The sequence below is a fragment of the Lithobates pipiens genome, unplaced genomic scaffold, assembly GCF_037356315.1.
Source record: "Lithobates pipiens isolate NorthernLeopardFrog02 unplaced genomic scaffold, aLitPip1_a1.2 Scaffold_30, whole genome shotgun sequence".
Lineage (NCBI taxonomy): Eukaryota > Metazoa > Chordata > Amphibia > Anura > Ranidae > Lithobates > Lithobates pipiens.
In genome coordinates, this window is record NW_027507791.1 from 162,705,689 (window position 1) to 162,729,119 (window position 23,431).

Genomic DNA, 23,431 nt, shown 5'->3' on the forward strand with positions numbered 1-23,431 from the left:
TTGTACTGACCACAAATGTAAGGTGACACTTCAACACCGACCACCAATGTTAGGGGGGATTTATACTGACCACCAATGTAAAGGGGGATTTACACTGACCACCAGTGTAAGGGCAATTCTGCACTTACCACCAATGTTCTGTAAATGGAAATTTACACTGATCACCAATGTAATGAAGAATTTACACTGACAACCAATGTAAGGGGGGATTTTACATCAACAGCCAAAACAGGGGGATTTCTACACTGGCCACCAATGTAGGGGGAATTTACACTCACCATCAATTTAAAGGGGGCTTCTCCACCACCACTACCAATGTAAGGTAGGATTAGAAACTGACCACAAATGCAGGTTTGGATTTTTTAACGATTACCAATATAAAGAGGCGTTTCTACACTGGCCACCAATGTAATGGGGATTTACACTGACCATCAATGTAAGGGGGGCCTTCACACTGGCAACTAGTGTGAATAAAAGGATTGTACACCAGACCCCAATGTAATGAAGATTTACATTAACCACCAATATAAATGAGATGTTTAGCCTGTGTTCACATTTGTGTGTGTCGGAAATACATGCAAAATCGCTTTCCTGACACCACAGAAATATGCTGCCCTTTAGCAAATACACAGCAGTGCCATTAATTGTTATTGACACCCTCATGCATTGGCTCAGATTCACATGCACCAAAATTCAGGGTGCTGTGTCACCATGTTATTTTGAAGGAGGGTTCCACCTCCAATTTGCTTTGTAGAACAGGCTGCTAATGACTATAGTTGTAGGCAGGACTTTCAAGCATGCTCCTTTACCTCACCAGTAGGCAGCATTCAACAGAAGTGATGGTAGACATGATATACATATGAATGCTGCCTCAATTTGCATATCAATGCCGTAGTCCACGACTATTTACATATTAATGCTGCCGTTATTTACATATCAATGCAGATTATTTACATGTAAACACAGGGTCTGCAGGTGAGTCATCTGTACATGGCAATAGAGCACAGCTGGGCAGCAGCAACAGAACGGTACACTGAGATATCGGGACACAGAATGGGACTAAAACTAAGGGGATAAGGGAATTTGAACTGTGAGTTGGCAAATATGAGGCAGCTGCTTTGGGCCCCACAACAATGATGGGCTGACCCTTTTACCCTGCCCTAAAAACGGTCCTGATCCTCACGTATTCCCGACCTATACAAATGAAGAATTTCAATTCAGGTGCATATACAAAGCTTTACTGAAGAACAAGTTGGCACAAAAGATCTACATCTACTCTCTCTCTCTCTCTCACTCTCTCTCTCTCTCTCTCTCTGTTATAGCACAGAACACTTCATTGCCATAAACGCAAACCCTTAGCCCTTGTACACACGGTCGGACATTCTGCCAACCAAATCCGTTGGCTTTTGTCCGACGGATTTTGTCCGACGGATTGTGCCCGAAACTGTTGCATACACACGGTCGGATCAAGTTGTCGGAGTTTGCGGTTGCCAAGGACGCGGTGACGTAAGCCGTGTACGGCGGGACTAGAAAAGGGAAGTTCAGCACCACATCCGGGCACCCTTTGGGCTCCTTCTGCTGATCTCGTGTTAGTAGAAGTTTGGTGAGAGACGATTCGCGCTTTTCAGATTTGTGATTCAGATCGCTACTGCTCTTTGGTTTGTGCTTGTCTTTGCGTATCTGATAATCAGTGCTTGCAGTCAGTAAGTATTTGTTTCTCATTGTGGACTATATCTTGGTATAGTACGCTTTGAAAGGCATTTTTTATTGTCTGCTTGCTTCTGCTATTCAGCTCGTTCTTTCAGGCCTTCCTGTTTATCGGTGCTTTCTGGTGTCCGTTCTGACGAGCCGACCGTTTTGAAACCATGTTTCGTCTACGTACTCGTCGTAGAGTTTGTGCTGTGCAGGGGCTTCGTGTTGGGGTTGTTACTTTGACACAAGCCCGGTCCATGAACAGGGAGGGGAGGCGTTTGTGGACCAAGAATTGGTTGCACCAGCATGACCAGTTCTCGCACATGCCTTTGCTCCGTGAGATCCGAGAGAATAATCCTGATGATTTCAGGAATTATCTCCGGATGACGGACCCCGTTTTTCACCGTCTGCTGGCTTTGCTGATCCCTTATATCAGCAGGCAGGATACCTGCATGCGGCAAGCCATCACTCCGGAGCAGAGGATCATCGCCACGTTGCACTACTTGGCGACTGGGAGAAGCCTTCAGGACCTCAAGTTCTCTACAGGCATCTCCCCCAGGCTCTGGGGATCATTATTCCAGAGACCTGTTCTGCCATCATTCAGGTCCTGCAGAAGGACTATATGAAGGTAAGTTTTATCCTTTAACATCACATTCTATGTATTTCAAGATTGCTAATGTCTTGCATTTCTTTAATCATTCCCTAATTACCATCATTGCAATATGCTCTAATTCATATACTCTGCCCCTTTGTCCTCAGGCATATTTGCCTCACTAACTTCCCCACCATGCTCTTCTTGGCCCATAAAACTATAGTCTGGTCACTTACCAATGTCTTTTGTCAGCTCCATAGTATTGCTTTTCCCTAAACACCCCCTAAAATGTCTACAAATGTTATGTGTGTGCTTCAATTCATGCAGAGTCACTTTTTTTTTGGGGGGGGGTTGTACCAAACTCATTAGGAACCACCCTCCCCCCAACTGCTAGCTCAGCTGATAGCAATCCTCTATCTGCTGACTTTACCAAACCCAATACACACTATACCTACCTTTTTTTTAGCTCACATTTATGGATGAATTCACCTAAGCATGTAGTGCAAGGGCCTGCCTCAATACTTTCAAATGCAATTGTTTTTTTTTTTTTAACCTATTAATTATCTGGATATGTAATAGCAGAATGTCAAAAACTGCTTCCATTTAGGTTTCTTTTTGGTATTATGACACTTCTTACCTGTCCGGTGGGCTGCCAATAGTGTAAGTAAGGAGGGGCTTCCCAAAGTAGCACACATTATTTAGCCATTCAGCTCTCAATCAAGTGGATAGGGTTACCTGTCCTAAACATCCCCCCCTAATTTTTTTAGCAAGGGCCCATCAGATGGGGGGGATGGGGGGTGATGACTCTTATAAGGGGACCTTAGACTCTAGGCTTTAAATACTCCGTTCCCAAAATGTTATACTCATTTTGACCAAAAATGTTGGTGTCTAATCTGCTTGCAATGTTGATTTGTCAAATTACACATTTTTGTTCTTGTTTCACTCCGCAGTGTCCTTCAATGCCACAGGAATGGCAGACTGTGGCCTCCCACTTTGCCAGTCGTTGGGACTTTCCCAATTGTGGAGGAGCAATAGATGGGAAGCACGTCCGCATCGTCCCACCACCCAACTCGGGGTTGTACTATTATAATTATAAGGGGTTTCATAGTATCGTGTGTGTCCTGCACAATTTTATGAAAAAAGTTTCTGTGAACTATGCGGTCTCAGTTGGCCAACAAGAAGCAGACTTGATGGAAAATGAAGATAACCTCACGGGCCTTGAACATGCTCATCCTGGCTTGCCCCCACCAAAGCACCTGTGAGGTTAGAACACAATACATGGACTACTTTGTGGGTAGAGGGGCCATTGATATGCCAGACAATGTCTGAGCGGCATTTTACGAATACATTTTTATCTGAAACTCCTTCATTTACTGCTTGGCTTGGTTTTAGGTGTTTCCTAGGTATATTTAGGTTTTTTCAAGTTGTGCCTTTTTCACCAACAGTGCAAACCCAAGTTCAGAGCAAGATGAGGGGACAGTCTCTTCTTCAGATAATCTTATTATGTTGTGGGTCTGCTACACACACACCTTGTTTTAGTAACTAATGTTACTAACTAATGTTTGTAGTGCATTACTGACCAAAATCGTGCTAATTTTCTGCACCATGGCAGGGAAATGGCATGATTGTCCAAATTTACACCTCACTGTGTTTTTTTTTACTAAAGGCACTTCCACTATGCACTACAAGTGCACTGCAAAAGTGCACCTGAAACTGCACTTGGAGTGCAAAGTGGAGTTGCCTTTATTAATTCACACTCCTTCTCAGCACAAACTAAAATTTTAATACAAAAACATTTTTGGTGCAATGAAAAAGGAAGCCACACATTGGTGATAATTAAACTTTTTAATACAAGCACATTCACATGTGCGTTTCGAAAAGGTTTTGACAACAAACCAAGAAATTGTGTGTATCAAAAACAGAGTTCAATCAAAATTTGGTTTACTTGGTGGTTTTGTGTAAGCAGGCATGTATCAAACCGTAAAATATAGAACATAGGAAAAGTGAAGACAATATCAGACATGAGTATGTACAAACTGGGCTGATATTGCCTTCATCACATGGGGTGTCACCCCCTGAAAAATCCAAATTTGGAAGATGCACACAATGTGTCAACATGTGCTATCTCCCATCATGGAGAATCAATGTACATGCTTTGGGGCTGCAACCCCTTCATCTCAGACACTTTCAACAAAACACGTACATTGATCCCCCATGATGGGAGATAGCACATGTTTACACACTTTGTGCATCTTCCAAATTTGTAATTTCGATAAATACAAAATTTTTTGTTTAAAATATCCAAAAAAAAACCCTATCTAGTTTGGTGTGTTTCACACTCTCTCCAAAACATCAATGATGTTCTTCATTTTATTTTTAACATCATTGATGTTTTGCTGTATATTTTCCTAATCCCGATTGCACCCCATTATCTCCCCAATCAGGATCTGGGCACTTTCACTGGTAAAACGGGAATCTTCTTCCACATCACCTACAAAACAAAGCAAAAAAAACACACCATGTAATAAAAATATGGTGACATACATTGATGAGCTTACCGGAAGCTGTGTTCTCTGACACTCACCTGTTGTGGTGACAATTTGCCCAACCTCCACAATCTCTCCTTCCTCCTCCTCCTTCTGCTCCTCTGTTTCTGCTTTTGGAAGTTGCCCTTCTTTGGGAGGGGTGTGGTCCCTGGTGTCCTCATACTTGCCGAGTCTTCTCTCCCCTATGAGAATGGAAAAAAAGAAAGAATTAGCACACAGAGGGCAGAATTAACAATATGAAACATTGTTTGGAAGTGTTGTACAATTGTTTATTTTGGCCGAGCTTCAAGGTCATAACATTATTGGGGACACTGTGTTCAGCTAGAATACTTACCTGCAGAACGATGTTTCCTACGAACGAATGAAACCATGAACTTGAAAGTGGCCATTTTAAACTGCACAACATGAAATCAAAGCACATGGAGCAGGATGCAAGCAATAATAATCATATGAACACACAGCTACTTTCTTTTGTCAAGAACACGCTTGATCATTATGTCATGCTCGTGCTCCCTCAGTTTCAGGTCTGACCAGCGTTTTCTCAGTTGATCCATGGATCGGCGTATCACAAAATTCTTATGAAGACTCTTCACAACTTTATTCATGATCTTGGCCTTTCTGATATTTGAGTTTGGGTAAGGTCCATACTTCCCATCATAGTCGGTCCTGTTCAATATGTCCACCATCTCCAACATCTCTCCAAAAGACATATTTGAGGCCTTAAAACTTCTCTTCCTGGATCGGGACGTTTCAGGCTCCGGCCTTTCCTCACCCTCCTCCTCGTTAATGGAGCTATTATTAGTGCGCACCTGTGTTCTCTCCGAAATGTGCTCTCCCCACTGCGCCGGAAGCGAAGCGGCAGGGAATAGTCTAGAAAGTAGGGATGAGCTTCGTGTTCGAGTCGAATATACGTTCGACTCGAACATCGGCTGTTCGTCCGTTTGGCGGAGTCCGAACATTTTGGTCCGTTCGCGCCAAATTCGTGTGGCGCTCACGGCCCACAATGCACTGCGATGGCGCAGTGCATTGCTGGCTCATGATTGGCCAAGCATGCACTGTGACCCCGCATGCTTGGCCAGTCGCAGCGCCAGCAGCGAGGAGAGCCATGATTGGCCACAGGCTCAGGCTGTGTAGTGCACGCCTCACACTATATAAGGCCGCCAGCGCGGCGGCCTTGTGTAGTGTGTTGGCGTCTGAAGCAGTGGGTGTTCTGTGTACCTTCAACACAGTACACACCGATCGTTTTCGGACGATTTTCGATCTTGCTGTTGTGTATTGGTTGTTGTCTGCGTACCCTGACCGCAGTATACACCGCTATATTCACCTCACCTATATAGCTAGTGATCTATCTTTTATAATAGAGCTTGCAGTCAGTAGTGTTAGGAGCTAGTGCGTGCTGTCTGCGTGCTCTGTACCCAGTACATACCGCTATATCCACCTACATAGCTCTTCTCTATTTGAGCCCACTTGCCATCTGCAGGAGTTATTGGAAGTTGTGTGTGCCTCCAGCACAGCACAGTATACATCTGTATATACCCCTTTATCTTTGGTGTTCTATAATAAAGGCATCTGCAGGAGTTAGTGGGTGTTGTGTGCCACTAGCACAATATACACTACCCAACTGCTTTTTTACCCAACTCCCTTCAGGCCATTACCATGTCTGGAAGGCCAGCAAGGAGAGGCAGACAGGCGCGAGCCGATAATAGAGGGCAAGCAGGCTCTGTGTCTAGAGACAACAGTGCTGGTCGTGGACACGGTGCATTGTCATCAGCACGTGGCCATGGGACACGTTTGTCCTTCTTTTCGGCAGCTGGACATGTTGAGCCGCAACATGCCAACGACTTGGTAGAGTGGATGACCAAGCCCTCTTCATCCTCCTCCTCCTCTCTCACCCAGTCTCAGGGTACTAGCAAAGCAGCTGCCAACGCATCGTCTTCCCTCCTCTCAATGTCATCATCAGTGACTCCTTCCCTAGACCCACCACGTCCTCCTGAGGAGTCTCCTGAACTCTTTGAGCACAGTGTTGGGTACATGCTCCAGGAGGATGCCCAGTGTTTTGTAGCCTCTGATGATGACACTCAGCTAGAGGAAGGCAGTAGCGTGAATGCAGAGAGAGGGGATGCTCAATAAGGACAGCAATCTGGCAGTCATGTTCAACAAGCTGCAGCATACTGCCAGGTTTGCTACAGCGATGAAGAGGGAGAGGATGATGAGGGCACTGACTCCACGTGGGTGCCTGGTAGGAGAGAGGAGGAGGAGGAGGAGGCACATGTCCAACGAGGCAGGATGCCCTCCGGGGGCCAGCTTAGGGGCAGCACGCTGACTGAATCACACCGCAGAGCTCTGCCTGTGCAGGGCGCTGCCTCTGCACGTTATGCTAAAAGTTCTTTGGTGTGGGCCTTTTTTGAGACGAGTGCATCAGATCGCACCGCTGCTATTTGCAACATATGTCTCAAGCGTATCTGGCGTGGCCAAAACATCAGCCGCTTGGGCACCACATGCTTGAACAGACATATGTTGACCTGCCATGCAGCTCGTTGGCAAGCGTACCTCAAAGACCCACACCAAAGAACACAGCGGCCCTCTCCTTGCTCCTCATCAGCTGGCATCTCCAACCCCACTAGACCTTCAGTCCTCTCTGAAACCTGCTCTGAGAGGAATGAAGGTGTAGAATTAGGTGTGTCACAGCCAAGTGCTTCCGGGCACTCTGCTAGCAGTACACCCACGTCCGATTATAGCAGGCAAATGTCCCTGCCCCAGCTGCTGGACCGGCGAAAGAAGTTCACTCCCAGCCATCCACATGCCCAGCGGTTGAATGCTAGCTTGGCTAAATTGCTAGCACTTCAACTGCTGCCTTTTCAGTTGGTAGACTCGGCCCCCTTCCGTGAGTTTGTACAATGTGCGGTTCCTCAGTGGCAGGTCCCCAAACGCCACTTTTTCTCACGGAAGGCGATTTCGGCTCTCTACTGGCATGTGGAAAGCAATGTCCTTGCCTTGCTGGACAGGGCGGTCAGCGGTAAGGTGCATATTACCGCTGACTCATGGTCCAGCAGGCATGGACAGGGACGTTACCTGTCTTTCACGGCCCATTGGGTCACTCTTCTGGCAGCTGGGAAGGATGCAGGACAAGGTGCAGTAGTGTTGGAGGTTGTTCCGCCACCACGCCTCCAAAATGCTACTATTGGTTGTGACACACCTCTCTCCTCCACCCCCTCCTCTTCTTCTTCCTCCATGGCCTCTTCCAGTGCTCTGTCCTCAGAACCAGCGGTGCTCCATAGGCGTTCCAGGGGCTACGCAAGTATGCAGGCAAAACGATGCCATGCTGTGCTTGCGCTGGTTTGTTTGGGGGACAGGAGCCACACTGGGGCGGATGTTTTGTCAGCTCTGCAGGGGCAGGCCGAGAGGTGGTTGACGCCACGCCAGCTTAAGCCAGGAATGGTGGTTTGCGACAATGGCACCAACCTCCTCTCCGCCCTCCGACAGGGACAACTGACCCATGTGCCCTGTGTAGCTCACGTCCTTAACCTGGTGGTGCAGCGGTTCTTGGGCAGGTACCCCGGCTTACAGGATGTCCTGAAGCAGGCCAGGAAAGTCTGTGTGCATTTCTGCCGATCATTTAATGCCTGTGCTCGGCTGGCTGAGCTCCAAAAGGAGTTGAACCTGCCCAAGAACCGCCTTATATGTGACATGCCCACCAGGTGGAACTCAACGTTGGCCATGCTACAGCGGCTGCACACGCAGCAGAGGGCCATCAATGAGTACCTGTGCGACTACGGCACCAGGACAGGGTCAGGGGAGCTTGGATTTTTCTCACCACGCCAGTGGGGCATGATCAGGGATGCATGCACTGTCCTGTCACCGTTTGAGGAGGACACAAGGATGGTGAGCAGTGACAGTGCATGCATCAGTGACACTGTACCTCTTGTCCACCTCTTGGAGCATACGCTGCGTGGAATAATGGACAGGGCATTTGAGGCAGAACAGAGGCAGGAAGAGGAGGACTTCCTTGCCTCTCAAGGCCCCCTTTATCCAGACAGTGTTCCTGCTGTGCCACCCATCACACAGGAAGAGGATGAGGAGGAGGAAGAGGAGGAGGAGGATGATTGTGTCAGCATGGAGGTGGAGGCTGGCACTCAGCATCAGCAGCAGCAGCAGCAGTCTTGTAGGGATGATTTACAGTCCCAAGAAACACGTGGACTTGTACGTGGCTGGGAGGGGGTAGCTGCGGATCATGTTGTCCTTAGTGACCCAGAGGACTCCGGACTGAATGCCTCAGCTAACCTACGCTGCATGGCCTCCCTGATCCTGCAAAGCCTGCGGAAGGATCCTCGTATTCTTCGGATCAAGGAGAGGGACCATTACTGGCTGGCCACTCTCCTTGATCCATGGTACAAGGGTAAGGTTGCTGACCTTATCTTGCCATCGCAGAGGGAGCAGAGGATGAGACATCTCCGGGAGGCCTTGCAGAAAGGTCTGTGCAACGCGTTCCCAGAGACTGGGAGGTTACAAACTCCTGGTCCTGGACAACGTGTTGCTGAGGCATCGGTCAGAAGGAGCGGTGGAGAAGGTGGCCGTCTGACTGATGCTTTCAGACAATTTTTTAGTCCGCAGCCCCAAGGTATGATCGGTTCCAGCAACCATCGCCAGCGTCTGATTTACATGGTGCAGGAATACCTAGGGGCAAGGTCAGACTTGGACACCTTTCCCACCGAAAATCCTCTGGCTTACTGGGTCTTGAGGATGGATCACTGGCCAGAGCTTGCACAGTATGCAATTGAGCTACTGGCCTGTCCTGCATCCAGCGTTCTTTTGGAACGCACCTTCAGTGCTGCTGGTGGCTTTGTTACCGATCACAGGGTGCGGCTGTCTACCGAATCAGTTGATCGACTGACCTTCATCAAGATGAATCAGTCTTGGATCACCCACAGCTACCAAGCACCTGAAGCTGATGTAACAGAATAATTTTTTTTTAAATATCACATCCCTTCAAGACTGCCTATGCTGATGCTGAGTGACTGTCCTGTTATGTTAATTGTCTATCCTCTTCTTCCTCCGATGATACGTTGGAAGAACATTTCTGTTTCTGGGTGATGCCATCAGCCCAATTTTTCTGCCCCTGTTTAACAGGGGCGTTTAATTACAATTTTTGATGCAATGCTTTGCAGCAGGGCTAATTCCTGCAATAAAACTAGAGTATAAGGGAGAGGTTGCAGTGTCGTGGCACCAGCACCAGTGCCTAAAGCACAATTTTTCTGCCCCTGTTTAACAGGGGTGTTTAATTACAATTTTTGATGCAATGCTTTGCAGCAGGGCTAATTCCTGCAATAAAACTAGAGTATATGGGAGAGGTTGCAGTGTCGTGGCACCAGCACCAGTGCCTAAAGCACAATTTTTCTGCCCCTGTTTAACAGGGGAGTTTAATTACAATTTTTGATGCAATGCTTTGCAGCAGGGCTAATTCCTGCAATAAAACAAGAGTATATGGGAGAGGTTGCAGTGTCGTGGCACCAGCACCAGTGCCTAAGGCCCAATTTTTCTGCCCCTGTTTAACAGGGGCGTTTAATTACAATTTTTGATGCAATGCTTTGCAGCAGGGCTAATTCCTGCAATAAAACTAGAGTATATGGGAGAGGTTGCAGTGTCATGGCACCAGCACCAAAGGCCCAATTTTTCTGCCCCTGTTTAACAAGGATATGTAATTACAATTCTTGATATAATATTTCACAGGAGGGCCCGTTCCTGTGCCCACCCAGAGTAACTGTGAGGACTTATAGTGTTGTGGCACCAGCACCACAACCACCAAAGGTCAATTTTTCTACCACTGTTCAACAATGGCATGTAATTACAATTCTTGATATAATCGTTCACAGCAGAGCGCTCCAGCGCCCAGCAAGAGTCACTTTGAGGGCTTACAATGTTGTGGCAAAACCAACACCTTATTCCGCCATTTCTGCAGAGCATATAGGGCAGGCCCCTACTTTCAAACATCCAACTTACAAACATCTCCTACTTGCAAACGGAAGGAGACAACAGCAAGTGAGATGAAAAAAGATGGACGCCAAAACAAATTATACAGGGGTGATAACCCTTCCCTATGTTTTCCAAAAAGCTTAAAAATTTTTTTTTGGACTGCAGCTACACTTTGAAAATGTACCAGTTGAAAATTACAAACAGATTCAACTTAACAGAACAAACCTACACAGTCCCTGTCTTGTTTGCACCGCCTGTATACTGCTGTTCTGAGTATATAGGGCCTGGGGGCCACACGCATTTCCTTTTTTTAATATGGGTAGGGGGTTCCCCTTAATATGCGTACAAGACCCAAAGGGGCTGGTAATGGGCAGGGAGGGCTACCCATGCCATTTTTCTCAATGATTTTCAACCATATTGCAGGAACCAGATATAACATTAAAACCGCAAGCAGCTTTAAATGACGTTATTTCCGTTAAATGTCATTTTGTGCAGGGACTGTTCTAAACACTGGAAACACGTGGCACTTCACAGGCATACTACAGACACCCCCAGGCACCATATTTAAAGGAATATTTCACTTTTTTTTCCACTTTAATCGTCATTAAAATCAGTGCTCCCACCAAAACGGCCGTTTTTAAAACTTTTTTTTGCATTGACCCATGTCCCCTGGGGCAGGAGCCAGGTCCCCAAACCCTTTTTAGGACAGTATCTTGCATATTAGCCATTAAAATTAGCACTTTTAATTTCGTACGTTCGAGTCCCATAGACTTCAATGGGGTTCTAACGTTCGTACGAATTTGGGCTTCCTTTCGAAATTTCTGGTGCGAACCGAACCGGGGGGTGTTCGGCTCATCCCTACTAGAAAGAACATCAGGGGCGGGCGGCGTTTCACGCATGCGCACTGTATATAAAACGCAACACGCGTGTGTCATACGTAGATCGGTGAACAGCGGGAGAAGCTGACGCGACGAACATGCAAACGAAGGTAACATTTTGAACTTGGTACATCACTAGGCTACACTGCTTCTAGATTGAGGCCTGCATTAGTGGAGTTTAGCCTGACATTAGGGTTTGTCTTGTGTTGTGTCTTGCAGACATTATGGACGGCTTCAATGACCATAGCTTCCTCCCTCTTTTCATCGATAAATACAGAGACATGCCCTTCATGTGGCAAGTAACACACCCACTATATAGTAACAGACAAAAGAGGCAGGCAGCAATGTTGCAACTGGTTGAGTTTGTGAAGCCGTTGGTCCCCAGGGCAGACGTCACCTATTTAAAAAAGAAAATTGGTAGCCTCAGGAGTACATATCTGAGGGAGAGGACCAAGGTGCTGAAGTCCATGCAATCTGGAGCTTCAGCAGATGACGTTTATGTCCCCACCCTGTGGTATTATGACAGGATGCATTTTCTGTCAGACCAGGCTGATGTCAGGGAATCACTCTCTACTCTTCCTTCCACGCGTCCAATGCTCCATTCCACACCCGATGAGTCTTCCGATGCCCAACCTGGGCCTTCCACTCAGGAAGAACTGGGGGAGCCCAGCTTGAGCCAGGTATAGTATTGTTGTACATATTTTCGGAGTAAAAATGAATGATGTTAACTTGATTTTTGCTCACTACTTGCTGCGTTTAGAAAGTGTTTCACATATCAATAGACAGTAGTGGCCAAAACCTTTGGGACAAGAAAGCAAAATGATGGGCACAGAATGATAGTCTTTTCTATTGGTTAACAATTTGCAACAGTGTTGATATGAAAATTGTGTGTGTTTGATGAACCAAAAACTAAAACTATGTCCCTTTTTCGTACACAGGAAGAACTCAGCCAGGAACAGGAGGGTGTGGAATGCAGCAGCCAGGAGGTGGCTGTGGAAAGTGGCAGCCATGAGGAGGCGGGGGTAAGCGGCAGCCAGGCGGTGGGCAGCCAAAGGAGACTCACTGAATGCCAGGTCCCTCCCCTCCGCCTTCTACGCAAAAGGGCGAGAAAGGGGGGGAATGTTGAGGGGTCGGCCCTGAGGCTGATTGGTGAGGCTTCTGCGGCCCTACAAGCAAAACCCACCTACCAAGAGTCCTTTGCCGCCATGGTTGCGTGCAAGCTTGATCAAATGGAGCAGGGACAACAGATCTTGCGTGAGGAGGTTAATCTCCACACCCTCAACAAGGGTCTGTTGGGCCAAATGACACAAGAAACACACTTGTGTGGTTTGGCCCATGCCCCTGCTCCTCCTTCTGCCACACCTCCAGCACCACAGCCACAGTCTGGAAGGAAGCGTGGAAGGAAGACCAGAGTGTGATGACCTGGCTTCAGTCTGGTCTGACAGAAGATGCAGCCTGTTGTAGTACCACAGCCTGGGAACATAGATGTCATCTGCTGCTGTTCCGGGTTTCTTAGACTTCAGGACCAGACTTCTCTCCCTCAGACATGTATTCCTCAGGCCACCAATTTTTGCGTTTAAATAGTTGATGTGCGCCCTGGGGGCCAAAGGCTTCGCTAATCTCCCCAGTTTCAACATCGCTGCCTCCCTCTTTATCTGTTACTGCCCCCGAAATAAAGGTATTCTTTTTTGGAATAAATACTTGCGTATGTGTTTCCCTTCCAAAAGGCCAGTTTATTTGTGTGTAAACAAAGTGAAATGAATAACAAGGGGTACCAACACTAAACAACCTCCTGTAGATTAAGACCCCTTTCACACTGGGGCATTTTTCAGGCGTTTTTCATGCGCTTTAGCGTTAAAAAATACGCCTGAAAGAAGCCGCAACTGCAATCCCAATGTAAAAGCCCGAGTGCTTTCACACCGAGATCCCTTTCATACTGGGGCGTTTTTCAGGCGCTTCAGCGTTAAAAAATACGCCTGAAAGAAGCTGCAACTGCAATCCCAATGTAAACGCCCGAGTGCTTTCACACCAAGGCGCTGCGCTGGCAGGGCGTCAAAAAAAGTCCTGCAAGCAGCTTCTTTGCAGCACTTTTGGAGCGGTGAATAAAGCGCCCCTTCCCATTGAAATCAATGGGAAGCGCCTGTAAAACGCCTGAAAAACGCTGGCAGCAGCGTTTTGTGGGCGCTTTTAACCCTTTATTTGGCCACTAGCAGGGGTTAAAAGCGCCCCAATAACGCTCGAAAAACGCTGGTAAAGCGCTGCTAGTTTAAGCGGCGCTTTACGAGCGTTTTTCGGGCGCTGACATTGTGAAAGGGTTCTTAAAGCACTTGGGCTTTCACATTGGGACTGCAGATGAGGCTTCTTTCAAGCGCTTTACAGGCGCTTTTTTTTAACGCTAAAGCGCCTGAAAAACGCCTGAAAAACGCCTCAGTGTGAAAGGGGTCTAAAAAAGAAAAACAAAATATCAAAAATAGAATAATGTTGTTGTGGTAAGTTTACACACCAAAAAAAAAAAAAGGAGAAATGAGCAAACTGTCTTTAAAGGAGATTTTTAGGGAATCCAAAAAAAAACATCCCAAAAAGAATAAACAAAATCTAAAATTGTGTAGATGTGACGCAAACTAAAATTGTATTGCTGAAATGGTTAAAAAAGAGTAATGAAATACGTTCGGGAGAAGTGTGTGTGACTATGAGCATCAAAAGAAATTAGAATTCTTGCAGCATTGTAAAGAACAAGAGAATGCGCTTTATGAAAGAATTGTTAACATTGCAGCGTGACGAATGTGCTATATCGCTTACGAGCAGTAGTTTTACCTGAACGAGCACTTCCGTGTCGGAATTTGAATGTGAGCATGCGTGGCACCTTGTCCGTCGGAGTAGGCTACACATGATTGGAGTATGTCCGATGGGACCAGTTTGTCGGAAAATATTTCCAACAAGTTGGAAAATTGGGTCCGACGGATATTCTGACGGAAACAGTCCGATGCATACCACACACACAGTCTGATTATCCGACAAAACGGTCCGATAGGACACATTCTATCGGAATCTCCGATCGTGTGTACAAGGGCTTACACACTGTACACATAGTCGGACATTCTGACAACAAAATCCATCAGATTTTTTCTGATGGATTTTGTGCCAAACTTGTCTTGCATACACACGGTCGGACAAAGTTGTCAGAAAATCCAATCAATCTTAACGAGGTGACATACAACACATACGTTGAGACTATAAACGGGCTGGTAGCCAATAGCTGTAGCCTCTTAATGTATTCTGAGCATGCGTGGCACTTTGTCGTCGGAATTGTCTACACACGATCGGAATTTAAACGTTCGGATTTTGTTGTCGGAAAATTTTAGATCCTGCTCTCAAATTTTTCTGACGGAAAAAGTCAGATTAAGCCCACATACAATCGCATTTTCCAACAACACGATCCGATCACACATTTTCCGTCGGAAATTCCGACAGTGTGTACAGGGCATTAGAGTCCAATTATCTTCCCTAATGCTTTTTCCTTAGTTCCCCAGCAGAGGGTCCTCACATGGGAGTCTCTACCTCAGCCCAGGCTGAGAAGGCCTACTACATTTCAGGCCACAGACCTACATGCTGAGACTCGGGGTAATCAGTTCTTATCCACCTTCTGCCCAGGGCTCCACCCACACCAACACATAAAGGGGCACTGCCAAATGCCTACACATGACCTGATTAGAATAAACACCAGGTAGAATCCAACGCTTGGACCATAGACAAGTGCAAGGCTGTCTGGAGGCTAGCCTGTATTTGTGGGAGGAGTCCAAGAGGGCTATTTAATCCTCCTCCTCTGTCAGGGCCAGGTGTCATTGGCATTTCTGGGTGGACGCACATCACTTCTGGCCTTCCTACAGATTGGCGGCCAGCCGCAGCATGGTGTCGGTTCCTCTCCTGGACACCATCGGGGGACCTCCTGCCCCCATCATCCCTGGGTTCCACCAGCATCGTGGGGGCCGCAACGTCCCTTCTCCCTTTCATCCCTGTCATGGGGGCTGCCCGCCTGCTTCTCCTGGTGCTCATGCGGCGGGATCGTCCATTCGTCCATCCATCCTCCACCCACCCACTTGTCACTCACCCGCCAGTTCACCTCCCTGGAACCCACACCATGCATCATGGAGGGGACGCCCGCACGCTTAACGGTTCTCAAGGGGGGGGGGCTCATCGCATGCCTCCTGAGCATCTACCACTTCAGTCACAAGTGTTATATGATGACGTTTCGCCCCCCAGGATTTCTGTCATAACGTTTTGGCCCCAGGTTTCTGTCATAGCATTTCTGTCTAGGCGTTTAGTGTCAGCGTTTTCTGTCATAGCATTTCTGTCATGGTGTTCTGCCCTAGTATTTCTGTCATGGTGTTTCTGTCCCAGCATTTCTGTTGTGTAGCGTTTGGCCCCTGCTTTTCTGTCCTGTAGTGTCCGGCCCCAGCATTTTCTGTCATCCAGTTCTGCCCAGCATTTCTGTCGTCGAGTTCTGCCCAGCATTTCTGTCGTCGAGTTCTGCCCAGCATTTCTGTCGTCGAGTTCTGCCCAGCATTTCTGTCGTCGAGTTCTGCCCAGCATTTCTGTCAGCGTTCTGCCCACCATTTCAGTCATAACATTCGGCTTTTCTGTTTTAGCATTCTGCCATATCGTTCTGCCCCAGAATTTCTGTCTTGGCGTGCAGTCTCTGCATTTCTGTCATAGCGTCTCTGCCCCAGGATTTCTGTCATAGCGCTCTGCCCCGAAATTTTCTGTCATAGCGTTCTGCCCCAAAATTTTCTGTCATAGCGTTCTGCCCCAGCATTTCTGTCATAGCGTTCTGCCCCAGCATTTCTATCATAGCGTTCTGCCCCAGCATTGTTGTCATAGCGTTCTGCCCCAGCATTGCTGTCATAGCGTTCTGCCCCAGCATTGCTGTCATAGCGTTCTGCCCCAGCATTGCTGTCATAGCGTTCTGCCCCAGCATTGCTGTCATAGCGTTCAGTCTCAGCTTTTCTGTCTCGCCATTCAGTCTCAGCATTTCTGTCATAGCCTTTGTACCCCAGGATTTCTGTCATAGCCTTTGTACCCCAGGATTTCTGTCATAGCCTTTGTACCCCAGGATTTCAGTCTGAGTGTTCTGTCATAGCGTTTCTGCCCCAGGATTTCTGTCATTGCATTTCTGCCTCAGCGTTTCAGTCTCAGGATTTCTGTCATTACATTTCTGCCCCAGGATTTCTGTCATCATGTTTCTGCCTAAGCATTCAGTTTCAGCATTTCTGTCATTGCGTTTTCTGTCATAGCGTTGCTGTCCTTGCTCTTCTTCCCCAAAATTTCTATCATGGCATTTCTGCCTCAGCGTTCAGTCTCAGCATTTCTGTCATATTGTTTCAGCCACAGCGTTTCTCAGAGGGGAGTTGTTGTTCAGTCACCGCATATACTCCGGTAGCTGTTTTCATCTTCATTGGTTGTCATGTCTCATCGTATCTTTGTTCATGTTTGTACCTGGGTCAGTTAGCTAGGGCTCACATGTCGGGATCTGTCACATCTACAGATCCATACAGGCTGAGGTTTGGTTTGTTATTTGATTGTTGACCACAATCTTCTCCCCCGTATACCATACGTCATACGATGCATCTTTATTCACCACACCTGTACGATTACCCACTATGGTCTGTGGGTAAACCAGCCCTGAATTTTCAGTTAATTACCTGTCTCTGCACTGCAGGTTACTCAGGCTCACTACTTACACGAGGGTGGGGGGGGGGGGTCCGTCATAAGGTTCATTACGCGCAGTGGTCTTGACAATTCTGCTCATGTTCTCATACTTAGGTAGGCACAGAGGGGCGTTGTTGTTCTAATGTCTGGTTGTCTGTCATTTCTCTAGTTTGTGTTCTCAGGTTGGGCTGTATTGGCATCCATACCGTTATCAACCATGCTTGCACTTACTTTCATCAGTCCTGCCTGTTGATAGGGCTAATTGATTGGTGCAGATGTAATTTCGCCACTGGGCTCACCCTTGGGTCGGAAGCAGTCATCAATCTTCTTTCAGTTGACATTCTGTTGCTTAGAGGCCCTGATTAACACCCAGGGATTTATAGTCTCTCTCAGGGTGTGTGCTGAGCCACGCCCCCTGGACGGTCCTTAAGTGGTAGGTTGGGCAAACATCAGGATTCTGGATTCTACTCTCGGCTCTGATCTCTTTTCTAGGATGTTGCCTGGAGAACTATTCAGGGATGTCAGTCCAGTCATCTTCCGATCCCCAGCCTGTTCCAGGTAGGGGGGCTTCAGTCACTTTAGGTATGACTGTGTCATGCCATGTGACTTATTTCTCCGGGGTGGAGTCTAGCCCTCCTTCATCGGTTCAGGATTCAGACTCGGTTGTCAGGTCACAGGCCGAAACACGTCCTGATTGAATCAGGTGGGACCAGTGTTCTGTGTCTGGTATGGTTTCTCCATGTTGACGATGCTTATTGCCATAGCGCAGGGGCCTCATCCGCCTACTCCATCACATCCTTTAATTGCCCGCACCCTCCCACTCCACCCATGCCCATGCCCATCCCCCCCCCCACACCCCCACCCCCACACTACTCAATTTTCAACCCTTTCAACACCAAGCTATAGCAACCGCTATATTGACTATATATTAAAAGGAAAAAAAAGAGAACAAAAGAAGGGGGGGGGGGGGGCACAAAAGCGGAAGAATCAGGAACAGGGCAATGGAGGATGCAATAAGCCTCACTTGTCCTGTAGAGGAAAACCCATCTTATCCAGCCAAAGGCTCCACATTCTCTTAAACTTTCTATAATTACCTTGCCTAATAAGAATCTCTCATTCCCTACTACTAAGTTGACAGTCACAGCCCAGTTCTCTGCAAGCGGGGGGGGGGGGGTCTATTTGTAGTCAGAGTCTTCAAGCGGGAAATGCGATGCTCCTAAGAACCAAGGCCTGAGGTGTGCCTTGGCCTAGCTGGTCAGTATGCCTCAGAAGAGGGCATACCCTGAATGTAAGAATAAGAACAAAATACTATGAGAATGTATGAAACTGGGGAACGTGTGGGTGGGAACCCAGAAAACCTACCGACACTGGCCCTGACAGAGGAGGAGGTTTAAATAGCCCTCTCAGGCTCCTCCTACAAATACAGGCTGGCCTGCGGCCAGCCTTCAACTTGTAGTCAGAGTCTTCAAGCGGGAAATGCGATGCTCCTAAGAACCAAGGCTTGAGGTGTGCCTTGGCCTAGCTGGTCAGTATGCCTGAGAAGAGGGCAAAAGACACAAAATTTAGGTGAAGAAGGGAAGATAAAGAACCATCACGGATAAAGGTGTGCTCCCGGACGGTAGTACGTATCCAGCAAGTAACTGGAAAGTGTTCGCAAAGGCAAAAGAACACACCGACTCCCGACTTGGCGATGAGAAGGAACCCCCTATCGAACCTGTGACACTACCCTAACCCAACTGAACATCCCCTGAAAGATTGAAATGAGCCAGATGCCCGTGACACCCAGACCCGAGAATGAACTGCTTGTGAAATGAGAGGCTATGAGAGGGGAATGGAACAAGGCCTGGCCCGAGGAAAACCCCTGCAAAAGATCGCAAAATACCCCAATGAACACCAGTGAAATGGCCCAGAGACATACCCCCCCAAGAGGGTAAGTGGCAAAAGACCACTAGCAGGAGTGTGAAAAGCTGGAAACCTGATGGATGTGACGGAGTAAGCAGATAAGGCCCATGCATCATGGCAATAATACTGTCAACCTGGAGAAACCATACCGGACGCAGGACCCAGGTCCCACAGGATACGATCGGGTCATGCTACAGCCTGAACCCAACAGCTGGGACAGAATTCTGAACCAAGGAGGGCCAAACCCCCTCCCAGGGAAATAGTCCCCATGGCATGAAACAGACATACCCAAGCCCCCCCTACTTGGAACAAGTTGGGGATCGGAAAAGACGACTGGACTGATGTCCCTAAGTGGAACTCCAGGCAATAAGTTCAACAAGATCAGAGCCAAGAGTGGAATCCAAAACCATTGTGACATCTGCCCAACCTACCCCCCAAGGACCGACACAGGGACGTGGCTTAACAAACACCCTGAGAGAGACTATACATCCCTGGGCAGTAACCAGGGCCTCAACACAACAGGACATCAACTAAAGGAAACATTTTTTTTTTTTTTGATTGCTTCTGACCCAAGGGTGAGCCCAGTGGTGAAAAGACATCAGCAACAAACGACTAGCCCCCAACAACGGCCGGGCTGAAGGAAATGATAGCAAGCATGGATGATATCGGTAAGGATGCCAAGACGGCCCAACCTGAACACAAACTAGAGAAAAGACAGACAACCAGACATGAGAACAACAATACCCCCCTGCCTAACTAAGAATGAAACATGAGCAGAAAAGTCAAGACCACTGCACGTAAAAGAACCTGACGGACGGACCCCCCCCCCCACCCAACATGTGAGTGGTAAGTGAGCCCGAGTAACCTGCAGTGCAGAGGCAGGTAATTAACTGAAAACTCAGGGCTAGTGTACCCACAGGCCGTGGTGGGTAGTCGTATAGATGTGGTGAATGAACATGCAACGTATGACGTATGGTATACGGGCGAGAAGATTGAGGACAACAATCAATTAATAAACGAAACCTCAGCCCGTATGGATCTATAGACGTGACAGATCCTGACGTGTGAGCCCTAGCTACCTGACCCAGGAACAAAACATGACACAGACACGATGGGACATGACAATCAACAAGGACGAACGACTACCAGAGTATGCCCTGAGTGAACAACACCCCTCTGAGAAACTCTGAGACTGAACACCAAGTCTGAAATACCATGACAGGCATGCTGGCAGCAACACAGACAGAAAACGCTGAGACAGAAAACGCTGAGACAGAAAACGCTGAGACAGAACACGACATGCCATGATGAAAAATACCATGACAGAAAACGCTGAAACTAACCACTGAAGCAGACACGTAGTGACAGAAACAGAGGCAAAACGCAATGACAGCAACAACCAAAACTGAAACGCTGAGGCATAAATGAAAGGCCGAAATCTTGGGCCAGAAATGCTATAACAGAAAAACTGCGACAGCGACGCAACAGCAGAAACCTGGCCAGAAATGCAAAGCCCGAAAACACGCTGAGACTGAATGCAAAGACAGAAATCCTGGTTCAGAACGCCATGACAGAAATCCTGGTTCAGAACACCATGACAGAAATCCTGGTTGAGAACGCCATGACGGAAATCCTGGTTGAGAACGCCATGACGGAAATCCTGGTTGAGAACGCCATGACGGAAATCCTGGTCGAGAACGCCATGACGGAAATCCTGGATCAGAAATGCCATGACGGAAATCCTGGATCAGAAACGCCATGACGGAAATCCTGGTTCAGAAACGCCATGACAGAAATCCTGGTTCAGAAACGCCATGACGGAAATCCTGGTTCAGAAACGCCATGACAGAAATCCTGGTTCAGAAACGCCATGACAGAAACCCTGGTTCAGAATGCCATGACAACAGCAGTCCAGGGGCAGACAGAAGTCCAAGGGCAGAAAGCTACGACAGACATGCCGGGGCAGAACGCTATCACAGGCATCCAGGGGCAGAAACGCTATACCAGACATGCCGGCCAGAATGCTATGACAAAAATGCCGGACAGACCGCTGACAGGAGATGCTGCGCAGAACGCTGTGACGGAAATGCAATGCCGAACGCTGTGACGGAAATGTAGCGCAGAACGCTGTGACGGAAATGCAGCGCAGAACGCTGTGACGGAAAAGCAGCGCAGAACGCCGTGACAGAAATGCTAGACTGAGCGCTGTGACAGAAATGTCACGTGGAGCTAAGGCGGGGGGTGGGGGGAACCCGCCACGTGGAGCTCAGGCGGGTGGGGAGACCCGCCACGTGGAGCTCAGGCGAGTGGGGAGACCCGCCACGAGGAGCTCAGGCGTGTGAGGAGACCCGCCACGTGGAGCTCAGGCGGGTGGGGAGGAGACCCACCACGTGGAGCTCAGGAGGCCCACCACGTGGAGCTCAGGAGGGGGGTCCCGCCATGTGGAGCTCAGGAGGCCCACCACAAGGAGCTCAGGTGGGTGGGGAGGAGGAAACCCACAACGTGGAGCACAGGCGGGGGGGTACCCACCACGTGGAGCTCAGGAGGCCCACCACGTGGAGCTCGGGGGGGGGATCCAAACACATGGAGCTCAGGAGGCCCACCACATGGAGCTCAGGAGTGTTGTTAGATGCGTGAAATTGCTCCGGTGCCCTTTGCACATTGTACTTACAGTTTAGTCAGGTAAAACATAATTTGAATGAGCTGCAGAGCCCCCTGAAATGCAGAGAAAGGGTTCCTGCTCTGTACGGAATCGCAGCCCGCACAGCAAGTGCAGTGCAGTTCCCAGTGTAACAACGCCCCTTGGCACATTTCGTGTTGGATAGGAAAAAAAAGTTGTCTTTACATAGAAATGAAGGGATAGTGGCTTTGGCTCTGCCAGGTCACATTTGGAATAGATATAGATGTTTCTAAAACACATCATCACATATGTATTTAAGTTGCAGAAACTCCTGGCAGCACACGACTTATTTAATTCTGACTGGTAATTATGACACGCTTGTTATTAAATAATCGAAGGTTTAAAATCACTTTTTTTTTTTGAAATCATGATAAAAATATGTTTCTTGTTGGGTTGTTAAACCTGGTCATCTGGAAATATTGTTAACATTAGAAAAAAGTGCCCGCCGAAGCATAAATCAAACACTTCAGTCCTTCTTTTTTTTTTTTTTTATATTTTCCAATGTAACAGACCCTATATTTGTTAATCTGCTGATAACCGAATGGAAAATAATCATTGGCAGGTATTATCTTATAACAGGTGAACTTGCATCTTGCACCTTAGAAATAATCAAGCATTTTTTTTTTTCCCTGCATATGTAAGCGGGGGAGCCGGCGCGGCCGAATACCCCCCCCCCCCCGAGAATCGGCGGATCATCATTATCATTTTAACTTGAGGGGGGAGGGGGAGCCGGCACAGCCGATCACCTCCCCCACCCCCCCACAAGCAGAAACGGCAGGCGCTCCGTACCCGCGAGGGGAGAGGACCGAGCCCAGGAAAGCAGGTGTGAGGAGGCGGACGAAACATCCCCCCATGAGCACCGGGCGGCTGCACACTGGCCACTCGGAGCCGAGGTGAGATCGCAAGGCGGAGGACGACCGCCCACCCCCCTCCCCCCGGAGGGAAAACCGGGGGGAGGGGCGGACTGCACTCAGGAGAGCAGAAGGAGGAGAGAATGTGGGCGGAGGACGACCGATCACCCCCCCCCTCCCCCCGGCAGGAATACCAAGCGGACAGCCCGCTGGAGAGCTGAAGGAGGGGAGAGTGTAGGCGAAGGACGGCCGAATCGGCAGGTGCACTGCATGGTGGGGGGAGGGGGAGCCAGCACGGCCGATTACCTCCCCCTCCCCCCGCCAGGAGAATCAGTCGGGTGCACTGCATATGCAAGGGGGGGAGGGGGAGCCGGCGCGGCCGATCACACCCCCCCCCCACGAGGAGAACGGCGGGCGCTCCGTGCCTGTAAGGGGCCGACCACCTCCCCTCACCAGGAGGGCTGCAGGCTGTCCCCACGAAACTGTGGGGAGATTTAGAGCAGGAGAGATGGACTGTCCCCGCCCCCATGCCTGAACGCTGGGAGAAGCCACTGCCGACGGCTTGCCACCCCCCTCCATGCTGAAATATGGGGCTGAAAAAGGGGGGGGGGGAG

At 48.5% G+C, this 23,431-nt stretch overlaps 1 protein-coding gene across 4 annotated transcripts in view; it reads left to right on the forward strand.

Annotated features, from left to right (window-relative positions):
* The window catches only part of LOC143943334 (matrix metalloproteinase-18-like), a 1,003,345-nt gene that overhangs the window by 975,484 nt on the left and 4,430 nt on the right, over window positions 1-23,431 (forward strand). Inside the window, exon 9 of one of the 4 annotated variants that reach the window (XM_077465045.1) lies at window positions 12,617-12,701. The exons of the other annotated variants lie outside the window; for them this stretch is intronic. Coding sequence (XP_077321171.1) covers window positions 12,617-12,690 — 74 coding nt within the window. The 3' untranslated portion in view covers window positions 12,691-12,701. Of the gene's footprint in view, window positions 1-12,616; window positions 12,702-23,431 lie in introns of those variants that run through there. 4 annotated transcript variants of the gene reach the window in all.